Source organism: Magnolia sinica, chromosome 5, assembly GCF_029962835.1.
Source record: "Magnolia sinica isolate HGM2019 chromosome 5, MsV1, whole genome shotgun sequence".
Lineage (NCBI taxonomy): Eukaryota > Viridiplantae > Streptophyta > Magnoliopsida > Magnoliales > Magnoliaceae > Magnolia > Magnolia sinica.
In genome coordinates, this window is record NC_080577.1 from 21293303 (window position 1) to 21305980 (window position 12678).

The 12678-nt window shown below is 40.2% G+C and overlaps 1 protein-coding gene across 6 annotated transcripts in view; it reads right to left on the reverse strand.

Annotated features, from left to right (window-relative positions):
* Positions 1-2592: 2592 nt before the first annotated feature.
* LOC131245715 (uncharacterized) overlaps positions 2593-12678 on the reverse strand; it is a 29002-nt gene continuing 18916 nt past the window's right edge. For 5 of the 6 annotated variants that reach the window (XM_058245350.1, XM_058245353.1, XM_058245352.1 and 2 more), the window contains 5 exons: positions 11231-11298; positions 11089-11140; positions 5356-5571; positions 4557-5159; positions 2593-3140 (listed from right to left, as the gene is read on the reverse strand). In XM_058245350.1, the coding sequence (XP_058101333.1) occupies positions 2925-3140; positions 4557-5159; positions 5356-5571; positions 11089-11140; positions 11231-11298 (1155 nt within the window). In that variant the 3' untranslated portion in view covers positions 2593-2924. The remainder of the gene's footprint in view (positions 3141-4556; positions 5160-5355; positions 5572-11088; positions 11141-11230; positions 11299-12678) is intronic. The other variant, XM_058245351.1, reaches the window with a different exon arrangement.

Consider the following 12678-nt stretch of genomic DNA (forward strand, 5'->3'; position numbering starts at 1 on the left):
CTGAAGTGATTGAAAATCACCGCAAAGTGAGTGAACTTAAGCACAAACTGATTGAAAATGACCGCGAAGTGAAATTGACTGTGAAGTGATTGAACTTGAGCACAAACTGAATAAAAATGACCGCAAAGTGAGTGAAATTGACCACAAATTGAGTGAAATGACCGATGAGTCGGTGATATTTGAGTGAAAATGACAGATAAATGTGTGAAATTTATCGAGAAGTGCATGAAATTGACCGAGAAATTCATTAAATTTATTGCAAAACATCGTCAAATTGATCGTTCACTTCTTGAAGTTGCGGTAAAATGCGTGAAATTGACCGATAGATTCAGTAAATTGACCGGGAACTTCGTGAAATTGGCTGCGAACTTCTTGAAATTCACAAATAACTGCGTGATATTGACTTAGAAGTGCATGAAATTGACCACGAACTTCTAGGTAAATTCTTCAGATTTTAAGCATCCTTACCTCCCATAGCCACCGTATCAGTGAAATTCGTGTTCGAGAAGAATAATAAGAGTGCGTTGATGTGAAACACGACCTTCGGAAAAAAGCCTTTAAGATTTCACGTTTATCAATGCATCCACGTCCTTTCAAAAAAAGAATGAAGGTAGCCTTAAGTAGGATGGAAGATGTAACGTGATAGTAGGATGGAGATTCTATGAAGATTTAATGAAGAAAATGGGTGAAAAGAAGAAATAGGGATGATTAAGATGAGTTCAGACATGTACGTGGGTGTAAGGGAGAGAATGGAGTGAAATTGATAATGCAGGGGCATTTTAGACCTGTGAAAAGTCATCCGTACAGCAGGGAAGTATTCTTGGAAGGTAAGAATGGGAGGGCTTAGTAAGGTGCGTGGCTCAAAAGTAAAGAGTACAGTGGGAAAAAGCTCTGGTTTTATTATGCTTTTTTGGCCGGACTTCGGTGGACGCGAACCGTTCAACAAAAACTCTTTATGGCCACCTTGATGCATGATATCCACACCGTCCATCATCTAATCCAGCTCATGTAAGAATGCGAGCACAATAAAAAAAAAATCCAAAAGTCAAAGTAGGCAACACCATATGAAAAAGTGGAGATGGGACGCCTGCAATTGAAACCCTCTACGACCCACCAAAGTCTTGGATCAGTATCATATTTTCTTTGTCCCTTCATCACGGTGGGACTCACCACCGTATGAACGGGTTGGATAGCATATAAACATCTTGGTGGGTCCCAGGAAGGTTCTAATGGTGGGCGTCCACATCCCCTTCGTTTCCCATGGTGGATTTGCCAGAATTTTTCGCTAAAGTCCTGCCATGACCTGGCGCAATGATGGATGTTACACATCAGGTGGGCCCACAGCTTTTCGTTGCACGGGTTCCCTTGTCCCTACACGACTTGTTGTAGGCAATTTGACGTGTCCCCGCACCTGTTGCGGAAATTTGCTTCCCACTTACAGTAGAAGTTGAGAACACAGGCGCTCTTAGCGTATCCGTGCTTTTACATACTTTTTGCTGCTGAATGATAAATGCGGGCCGTGCGTTCAGCTTGTCTCCCCAAACTCTACATTGATTTGAGGAAAATTTCCACGTTTGTACCAAAAGAAGGCCCACCTAACAATACCAAGTATCCTAATATTATCTCTATTTCTACCTCTGAGATGCCAATAACACTAAGTAGAGATACTGATAAAACCAGCAGTTTCAGAAATTTCAGGTACTGGTGATGTATCACTAAATATTGCCAATGTACCACTAATATTTTCCATTGTGTAAATTCTAAGTGTCACTTGTATCACCTATGTATTAATATCTCCAATGTATTGACAATATTTTCGACTATGTTAATTCTAGGTGTCACTAATATCGCGTGTATCGGTGATATTTTGATAATATCGCCAATGGATCGATATAGCCAAAAATCTATTTATTAAAAAAATCATTTTAATTTTAATTTTTTTATCGGCACATGGTTGTATGCAGTGAGTAAATTGTCAACGATATCATTAATGTAACATTGGCGATATCAAGAACATATTCTTTCGTTTCCTTCTCGGTTGTCGATAATTTCTCAGCAAATATCATATATATTTTAAGAAACTATTAGATGTTTGAGTAAAAGGTTGGATGGATAGATAAGATAATTAGACTGATTTCTTACAACAACACATGCTTTTGAACCCCTCATGAAATAAAAACTTATTATGTATGCATTTTTTTTAATTTTATTCTTAATTTTTAAATATGTAAATTATATGTATTTTAGCATCTCTTGAAGTTTCACTAAAAAATTCCATCAATTTTCTGTTTTCCCACATTTCCAGTTATCAGTAATGTTATTGGCAATATTAATATGGTTTCCGTATCCCCGACCAGCAAAACTTGTAGTGATAACAATAATTCAAACACTGCATTCAATAGAGTCAACTTAGCATATTTGGTCAAGGAACGAATTTGATAGATGAAAATAATCATCCCATCGTGACTTGTCCATCAAATGCGTGATCTCATGTTACCAAAGTCCAGAAAATCAGGCCGATCCAAAACTCACTGAGTTGCAAACTAGCATGATTTTATTTTTTTTTGAACTCTTCATCCATGCCACATGAAGGGTCTCAATCAGCATGATATAGTAGGTTTTATTTGAGTTAATATATGCCACGTGTACAATGTCTGAATGCCTGTATATCAAGCGCATGCACAGCTTGAGTATCATATAACTCCTCGTACTATAGTATCAGCTATAACCGCACTGAAGTCTACCAATGAAGACGCAAGAATCATACTCTTCCAACTTCCTCTTAATAGATAGGCATATCAACCACTACAATGAAATTGAAATTTCCTTCTACGTAATGATATTCAACAGTTTGCTTCTACAATACCATCAGGGAAGAGTGATTTTCTACAGGAAAATAGAGGATTCCGATTTAGCAAGTCATCTCAGCGGAACAGTGGCCATTTTTGCTCACCTGTGGCATATGAGATTATATTCCTCTTGAGGGGTCCAAAATACTGAGCGCCTTGGAACGCAGCGGCTCTTAAGAAATTGAGGGGACCGAGATCGACAGAAAATGCCTTCTGGAACCCATCCAGGATTCCCATCATCATAATGTTTGCCGGCTTCCTTTCCATTTCATATTTCTTCAACAAAGAGAGCTGCATGGAGATACATCACATGTAAATTGTAATGAGCAATTTCGCATCATACGTAAAAACAAAGGATTGCTGAACTTTCTCGTTTTGCAGATCAACACCCTTTTGCAGATCAACACCCAATAAGCTTTTTTCTTTTTCCATATTCAAGTACATATGCTGTGCTGTAATGTAAAGGTAACAGTGACAACTGTTACACGGTACGGGGTTGTAACAGCCGTAACGGCCATAATGGAAAAAATGAATTGTAACCGCCTGCTACGGCCCCCCATAAAGGCTGTAATGGCCCCGTAACAGTCCATTATGGAGCAAATACATTTTTTTCGGTTTTTTTTTTTTTCCAATTAAAGAGAGAGAGAGAGAGAGAGAGAGAGAGAGAGAGGGGCCGTAAAGGCCGTTACAGAGGGCGCAATGGCTGTTATGGCCCGTATCGTAAAGGTAATGATGGTGGCTGTTACAGCCACTGTTATCGTTACAGAATACCTTGATATATCTTCAAGTTTGAGACACTTTTTGAGATATACTCGTACGATTGATTCTTTAGTGTATGCAATATTCAATGATTTATGATATACTGCAATCTTCATGACTCATGGTAAATAGAATTATACCAGTTCCACAAATGTAGCAGTCCTTGTATAAATAAGAGAGAACATTTGTAATTATGATGTGGTAAAGATAGACCCAGCCTGCTAAAATGTGTGGTTAAAGTCAAGCAATCTCAAATACATGCAAGGCACACACCTGCTGCAAGTGCACACATGCTTCAACGAGAATAACGTAATCATATGATGTAACCAACACTAATGTTCCACTATAGTTACCCTCCAAACTTGTTGCAATCTTCTTCTTTCACTTCAGCAGTGATTGGATGTAGCAACAAACAGTGGTTGGTCAGACTCCCAAGCCAGCAAAGGTACAATTTGCTTATGGGGAAGTGTGAAAACGGAACCAAACTAATGCAAGCTTCCATCTTCCCACTTCTTCCAGCCCATATCTCAAGTGAGATGTACTGAAAGTCTGGATCATGCCTCAATTGTCTTTAGGCAGTAGTAAATTGTGTTTACCTTTGGAGCCAGCAACTCCCAAATATACCCTTAGAGCCAGTTTGCATGGGAGATATCTTTTTGAATTTCAATCAGATAATCTTTGACAAGGGGTGCTGTGTCAGCTATGGACTTGTCATTTTGCAGGAAGAATCCCCAAATACAATTTTTCTTTGGTGGCGCAATGAAAGAAAACGCATGGTTTTTTGGGGGATCCACCCACAAAACGACAGGGCTATTGCTGGCCTGGCATCCTTGTAAGAGATTCTCTCTGATCAAAATCCAAATGGATTTCTCCTCCATAAACAGGCCCTAGCTACAAATTCCATCATCAAGACCGGATGTAAAGGTACTGAAAGGAGAGATGAAATACCTCCCCAATGTTGCTGCCCACTGAGATGCCTTCGGCAATGACCTTCGAAAGAGCAAATGCATCTTCAAAACCTAGATTAACTCCTTGCCCAGCTAAAGGATGAACAGTGTGTGCCGCATCACCAATAAGCACCACATGGTGTGACGCATACTCGTTGGCATGCATTAAAGATAAAGGAAATGCCATCCGTTCTGAGGCTAGCTTCACTACTTTCGGTGGAACTTGAAAGCATTCGCTCACAGATGGTGTAACACCTCCTGTAATCCAAGAAAGGCTGTCTCCATATTGACCAAGAAAGCTTGAGCTAGGATGAGGTCCATATCCATAATCCAATGCATGGTTTACCACTTTCACAAAATCATCCTCACTCATTGATTTGTGATCAGAAGCTTCCTTTGGGTTCATTGTCCACACAATATTGCTAAATCTATCGCCTATTGGTAAAAGTGCAATGGGACCCGCAGGTAGAAATCTCTGCCATGCACAATGGTTCTCGACAGCATGTTCTACAATACAAATGACTGCATTCTGTGAATAGTTCCATCCATTTGTTTTGATCCCTGATATCTCCCTAACCCGTGACTTGGACCCATCAGCTCCAACCTGAAATGCTTGCGATCAGTTGGCTTGAACGTCATTACAAAATGGTAAGAAATGACAAAGGCATTTTATAGCTCTTAGATGCACTAAAATCCACATTCAAATATGCGCACCTCTATTCTATTTTACAGCATATTTGGGGGGAAATACTTCATATTAATCCATGAAGCAGAAATGTTCATGCAAGCTGGGGCCTTACCACCAATTTCGCATAGATGCTGTTGCCGTCGCTCAGTTCTAACTTTGCTAAGCATCCACGATGTTTTTGCTTTAAAATATTCTTGTACAAAGATGTTCCTGATTGTGGGTCCTTGAGGTCTGGTGACTGAGAGTTGATCTCTGAAGATGGCGGATATGATTCTAAAGTCATTGAGGTCAACCTCGTGGGATGGATTGCCATCTGGAAATCTGCATTCTGTATATAAAAAATAAAAATAAAAATGCAATAATATGGTTTTGTCAAGTTGCATGAAGAAAAGCGAAAAATACTCCATTTATTTGTTAGCTAATTCCACATGCATGTCAAGTTCAGCCCCTCAACCTGCCGCCACATGTGCCACTCTGGCACAAGGTGGGCTCCACCGAGGCCCTGGCATATCAGGCCAGTCAACTCATCAGACGCCATTAGCTAAAAGATCTAGCCAAAATTTTCCCAGCCATCCATTTTCTTTATACATTGTGGCCCACCAGATGCTTTAGGATGGTGGCAACTACATAGTTGGTCCCATCTGATGGATGGCTTGAATATGGCACACATGGAAGCAGTTGGAGTGGTTGGGTTCGCTGTGAGGACTAGAAAACCTCCTGTGTACCACGACAAAAGGCTAAAAGGGACAGCTGATAATGCACATGTAACTTGATTGATGGTTCACACAGAAGCACCACAATAGTCGCCATGGTTCCTAGGACCCTTTGAAATGTCACTGCTGCTGACTTCAGGTAGAATTTCGTCAAGTCGTATTTCATGAAACAACATAAATGACACAGATATTAATATTGAACTAATCAAACTAGTTTGTGTTCTGTGGTCAGAAGGAGATTCATGTAACTTGGATTCACTCTTTTTTTTTCACACACTCTCACCCACACATGCCACAACGGGCACTCGAACCCATGACCTCAGTGTTGAGACTCACAGAATCTACCACAGAGTCATGAGTAGGGACCCATTTGGCTTCACTTTACAAATGAAGATAAAAATTAAATTTCTAATGACAGTTAACTAGATGGGTGGCAGAGCTCTTGATGCCATTCTGTCAGCAACTTGTTGGGTGTTTGATTTACTTGATAAATCTCCTGACATTGTGCAACTACTTGATTGGGCCATCCTTTTTTTGTTCTTGAAAGCTAACGCGGGCTTGAACGCATGGCCTCAATGTTGAAACACAGTCTACCACTGGGCCATGAGTTGGAACCCTCGATTGGGCCGTCCTAACCACTTGTATGCACTTTTCCACGTTTTGAAGTGTTGCTATTTTTGTCTAAAGTGTCCAGTTATATGCCATGAACTGAAGATTGACGCTCGTCCAAATAGTGCAATTTTTCGTCTATGAAGTGTTAGCTATAGGAGCTACTGAATGAACAGTTCCGATCATGTCCATTTATGTAACCTGTGCAGCAGCAGCAACATGTAGGCACAGTACTTCTCATGCCACAAGAGGCACTGATCAGCTCCAATGTATATGTACGTACATATATTCATAATATAAACTCTCACATATACTGCAACATTGTCAGTGCTATTAAGAAATCAATATTTATACACTTCTTTTATAAGCATACTATAAGCATACAAAATATTGGGATTTTTAAAAAAAAAAAATTTACACACGCGCACACACCCTCACACACTCACGCCATAGTGGGATTTCACCACCTATGGATACTCGAACCCTTGACCGGGTGTTGAAACTCCTAAGAGTCTACCACCCGAGCAAGAGTAAGGATCCCTTCTTTTGGGAAGAAACTAATAACGTAGATTCTTTCCACAACTCCACAGATCCATAGACAGTAGATCTATTGACCAAGTCCAGCATCCACACAACAATAACACAACAGCACCCAGCTGTCATTGGTAGAGCTTCAAGGGGAAGGTGTAAAATATGTACATGCTGTTGCCATGATTGCATTGTAGGGGCAACCAGGGTAGTTTTGTTATTTTCTTCTGTTTATTAATCCCTTTTGTCTTCTGCATTTGTATAGGGGTATCTGTGGTTTTTTACAATTCTGTCTATTATTCTAGGGGAGTTTTAATCTTAACTTGAGACTAATGAGATCTAGTCCATTCCTCTACAGTATCTGACCTGTAGCTAAACAAGACACATGAAATAGCTAACTCGAAGTAAATGCATTGATTTAATAAAGCATGGAGGTGGCCCATCTAGTGGGGGTCAGATTTGGGGACAGACCAGAGGATTATATTGCTTATTTTGAATTTCTAGAGGAAAGAGAGAGGCCGATTATTCCGAAGCAGGTTCATTTTAGTATGCCTCTTTCAGTGGCCTTCAATCTCAATGGAGAATCTGGTAGAGAGCAGTTTAAATGGGAACAGTATGGGCGCATGCAGTTTTACGTGAAGATAATGTCATGGAACGTTAGGGGGCTGGGTTGTGCCTAGAAGCGGGCTCAAATTAGAGATTTGTGTAAGAAGTTCAAAATTCAAGTGGTGGCTTTTCAGGAGACTAAGATGGAAAAGTTACACCTGAGGGTTAGTGGCAAATGCTTCAGGATTTGCGGGAGGCATTCTGGTGATATGGAACTCAGCGGTGTGGCAAAAAGAGGACAGCTGGATTGGCGAGTATTCAGTTTCAGTTGTGCTAAAAGATATGGCATCGGGTTTTCTTTGGTTGTTCACAGCAGTGCATAGGCCATGTAAATCAAAGTTTCGCGGTGAACTTTGAGACAAATTGGATAGGTGCAAAAACAGATGGCTGCTTCCTTGGTGTTTGGGAGTGGACTTTAATGTAGTGCGGTTTACTCATGAGAAGTCAAATGGGGGCCAGTTGTCCACAAGCAGGAAATTTTTTTTCTGGATTTTAAAAATGAGTTGGTGGATTTACTGATGGGAGGTATCAAATTCACTTGGTCGAACGACAGAGCCGAACCAATTAAATCACAGCTAGACAGATTCCTTATTTCTATGGAATGGGCAGACAGGTTCCCTCTGATCCATCAGAGTAGTATGCCAAAGCCTTTTTCTGACCAGTGCCCGATCTTGCTTGAGGTAGATGAGGAAAATTGGGGTCCCCGTCCATTCAGATTTGGGCTAGCTTGGTTAGAAGTAGAGGGTTTTGTGGGTAAGATAGTGGAGTGGTGTTCTTTTTTTTTATTTTGGGGGGCTTTGCCCTTTTCCACCCTTCTTCATAGAGGAAGAAGTTAAGAAGGCAGCGGCAAAGTTGGGTGGTGATAAAGCCTCAGGACCAGATGGTTTTCCATTGGTGTTCTTTCAGAAAATTTTGGGGTTGGTTAGGGGAGATGTGCTTCATTTTGTGAATGAGTTTTTTGAAAAGGGTTTTATTGCATCAAAATTGGGGGCCATGTTTATAGTCTTGATTCCCAAAAAGGAAGGTGCAAAAAGCCTAAAAGATATTCTCCTTATCAGCTTGCTAGACGGTCCATATAAGATATTGGCAAAGGTGTTGGCTTCTAGATTTCGGTTAGTGTTGGGGGATGTAGTTTCAGCATCCCAAAGAGCCTTTGTAGAGGGTAGACAGATAGTAGACGGTTCTTTGCTAGCGAATGAATGTATAGATTCATGTTTTAGAAGTGAGGATCGAGGAATAGTTTGCAAACTCGATACCGAAAAAGCTTATCACCACGTCGATTGGTCTTTCCTTGATTATATGCTAGGGATATTGGGTTGTGGGGCTAAATGGCGAACTTGTATCCAAGCGTGCATTAGGTCGGCTAAATTTTCGATTCTGGTTAATAGTTCACCAAATGGTTACTTCTCGGCATCTAGAGGTCTTTGTCAAGGCGATCCTTTATCTCCTTATCTTTCTGTTTCAGTGACGGAGGCCCCTAACAAAATGCTATTGAGAGGAGATGAGATAGGCTTGGTGAAAGGTTTTTGAGTGGACAGATCAAAATTTCAAAATTCGCACCTCCATCATGCAGATGATACCCACTTGTTCTGTAAGGCAGATGATTTCAAAGTGTAGAATCTTCGGTCATCTATTGTCAGCTTCGAGGCGATTTCCAGTTTGAAGGTGAACATTTCCAAAAGCAAGATTCTTGGAGGGGTGCTCTCTACAGGAGAAATTCATTCTTTTGCAGCCATATTCGGTTGTAATGACAGGTCTTTCCTGAAAACGTATCTTGGGCTTCTGTTATGTATCAACAAATCGGCTAGACACATGTGGGATAAAGTTATCGAGCAGTGTGAGAGGAAAATGTCCAATTGGCAATTGAAATATCTATCAAGAGGTGGGTGAATGATTCTGATTCAAGCGTCTATGTCCAATCGTCCAGTCGATTTCATGTCTCTCTTTAAGTGTCCAAAGTTGGTATTAAATGCTTTGGAAAGGTGGGGGAGGGATTTTTTGTGGAAAGGCACAAAAGAGAGTCGTAAGTTTCATTTGATGAAGTGGGAAGATGTGTGTAAACCATGGGAACAAGGAGCAGGATTGAGTAAGTTAGAGGAAATGAACCTAGCATTGCTAGGGAATGGGTGTGGAGGTTCGGGATCGAGGGGGGAATAAGATGAAGGGTCTTGTTAGAAAAGAAGTATGGGCTAGATGATTTGGGATAGTGGACCAAATCTTCTTCATTGTATTGTGCCTCGCATCTTTAGAAGTCGGTGGCTTCCTTGAAACACAAGGTTTGGGAAGGGATAGGCTTCGAGTTGGGGAATGGAGATAATATTCCGTTTTGGGAGGATAGGTGGTTAGGTGTCGATAGCTTGAGGGTTTCCTTTCCGAGGTTAGTGGTTCTAGCCCCGGAAGCAAGTATTAAGGTTAGTAGATATTTCACATGGAGGGACGATGATGTTATTTGGTTTCCCCTTTGTAGAAGAAATTTGGATGATGAAGAATGTCAAGATTTTATTGTGCTTTTGCAGTGGTTGGTAAAGGTTTCTCTGATTGCTTCTAGTATGGATTCTTTAAAATGGTTGAAGGCTAAATCGGTCAAATTCTCAGTAAAATCTCTGTACTGGTTTTTATGCGAAGAGGGGGAAATCGCAGGGTCAGATCCAACAGCTCCAACAACTTTCGTTTGGCAATATGGCGCTCTGTTGAAGGTTTCAATCTTTGGTTTGCTTGTCGGTAGAAACAAGGTGCTAACTATTGACAATATGAGAAAGAGGAATGTGGTTCTTATGAATGTCTGCCTTCTCTCTCTGCAAGATGTAGAATCTGTTAATCACATCTTCCTTCATTGGTCTTTTGCTAGGGAGGTGTGGGTTTTTTTTCCAGCTTTTCGGAATTCTTTGGGTGATTCCAATCCAGGGTCTATCAATGTTTTTCTTCTATCGTGGCACGGAGGGGGAACGGAGAAAGAGGAGAAAAGAATCCGGAGGCTGAGCTGTCTAGCAGTGCTGTGGGCTTTATGGTTAGAAAGATATAGTCAGGCATTCAAGAACAAAAGCGCCACAATGAGTTTTGCCTTTGGGAGGGCAAAAACTTTGGTTATAGAATGGGTGTTGGCTTCAGATAGCTCTTTCCTTTTCCCTTTGGGGTGGAAGTAGGCTGTTTGTTAATGGGTTTTTCTGTTTTTTCTTTCATTCTTTTGTATATTTTGTCCTTGGCCTCTTAATGAAATTATCATCTTTCAAAAAAAAGGAAGAAGAAGGAGAAGCATGCAATCCTTTTAGATTGAATAGGTTATAAACAAGATATTATACACAGACGATTCACGTAACCATGAAAAATGTGGTAACAATAAATTCTCAATGAAAAACAACGAATTCATTATAAAAATATGTGAGGAATACCTTTAAGCATGACAACAGAGAACTATGAAGCACCTTGTTCTCCACTACACACCTAGAGAACAAAATCCAAATCTACAGGAATTATCTGTCTACCAAAGCTTTGACAAGAACAATAGTAGTTACACCTCAGAAAGATGCTTACCCTAGTATTTCTTTACCCACATCTCTTGCATTGTACCTAGTGTACCCCAATCCTGTGTAATCCCAAACCTATACGAAAGAATATTAGATGAATAAAGGGAGATAGTTATTCCATTGAAATTAAATCCCTCAAATAGGCATAGTTAAACTAGCTTCAAAACCAAGCATGCCAGTGGGATGGTTTGATATGGTTGAAAAAGAAGAAAAAAAAAGTATGGTGAAACACTCTAAACAGAATGCCTAAATCTCAGGATAGTGATCATAAAAAAATGAAAGAATGATGTAGCCACGAAGGCTTTCAGGAAGCATATTTCACAATAGTCTGTTTGCCTATTTACAGGCGTCAGTGTACACCGAACCTATTCAATGAAATCTACTCAAAGGCATTGATGATTTCAGGAAACTAAATTTAGGGGCACAGATTTCAGTGCTTCAGCAAGGTTAGGATCCACCTATTAATTTGTTCATAGTTTCATAGGAATAAGATCTTTTGGGTTAAATTCAAATTATTCATAATTGGTTTATAGTAGAAAGCTTTATGTTAAGACTTTCGAAGAGTCTATGCTAGGTTTTGGAGAGTAAATATACAGTTTTGGCCTGATATGAAACGGCTTGAAGTTTGACAATAACATGACTATTTTGGGTCTTTCTCGAAAATTTTCTAGTAGATGGCTCAAGATGTTTCTCATCAATAAAGAAGCCCATGCTAGCAAAGGACCTTGAGGCCACAGCCAGGCACAAGAAAGGAGGTTATACGTAACACCATTTGATCACACCTTTGATAGCCCAAAAAAAGGAGGGGGGTCTATAGATATGTATGGACCCAAAAAGGTTCCAGCATATCAATATTTCGAAGCTAAGGGGTTGTTTGGATTGGGGGCATTTACATGCCCTGGAGATTTCAATTACCAGGTATCACAATGCCTGGATATGTCCATCATGTAGTTCTCCCCCTTAATTGTGGGCAATTATAATTTCTTTGTTTGGGGAACTTCTTGTAAAAGGCATTGTGATGCCCAAAAATTATAATGCATGTGTTTGGTTGGCTTACAAGTTGGGAATCATGTGTGGTGTACTGTTTATTTATTTAAGAAGTGTCCAAGTTAAATGAATGAGTGTGACCTGTCCCACAACTTGATCAACTCCAACTCCCAATGTCAATTGTATATCATGTGATCAAATTGATGAATGAATTGGATGTTGCATATGTGAGCAAAATTTGCACATGTGATCCACGGTGGCTAGAGAAATGAATTGCCCATATTGATCGCAGTTCTGATCATTGATCTAGGTTGTCCATCATGTGGTTCTCACCCTTGATTGCACATCCTGTAAAAGTCACTTTTATTGGAAAATCCTAACCATCCTTTCAATGGCTAGTGAAATGAACACACAAATTTATCACACTACAAATGGTCCAATCATTGATCTAAGCCATCCATCATATGG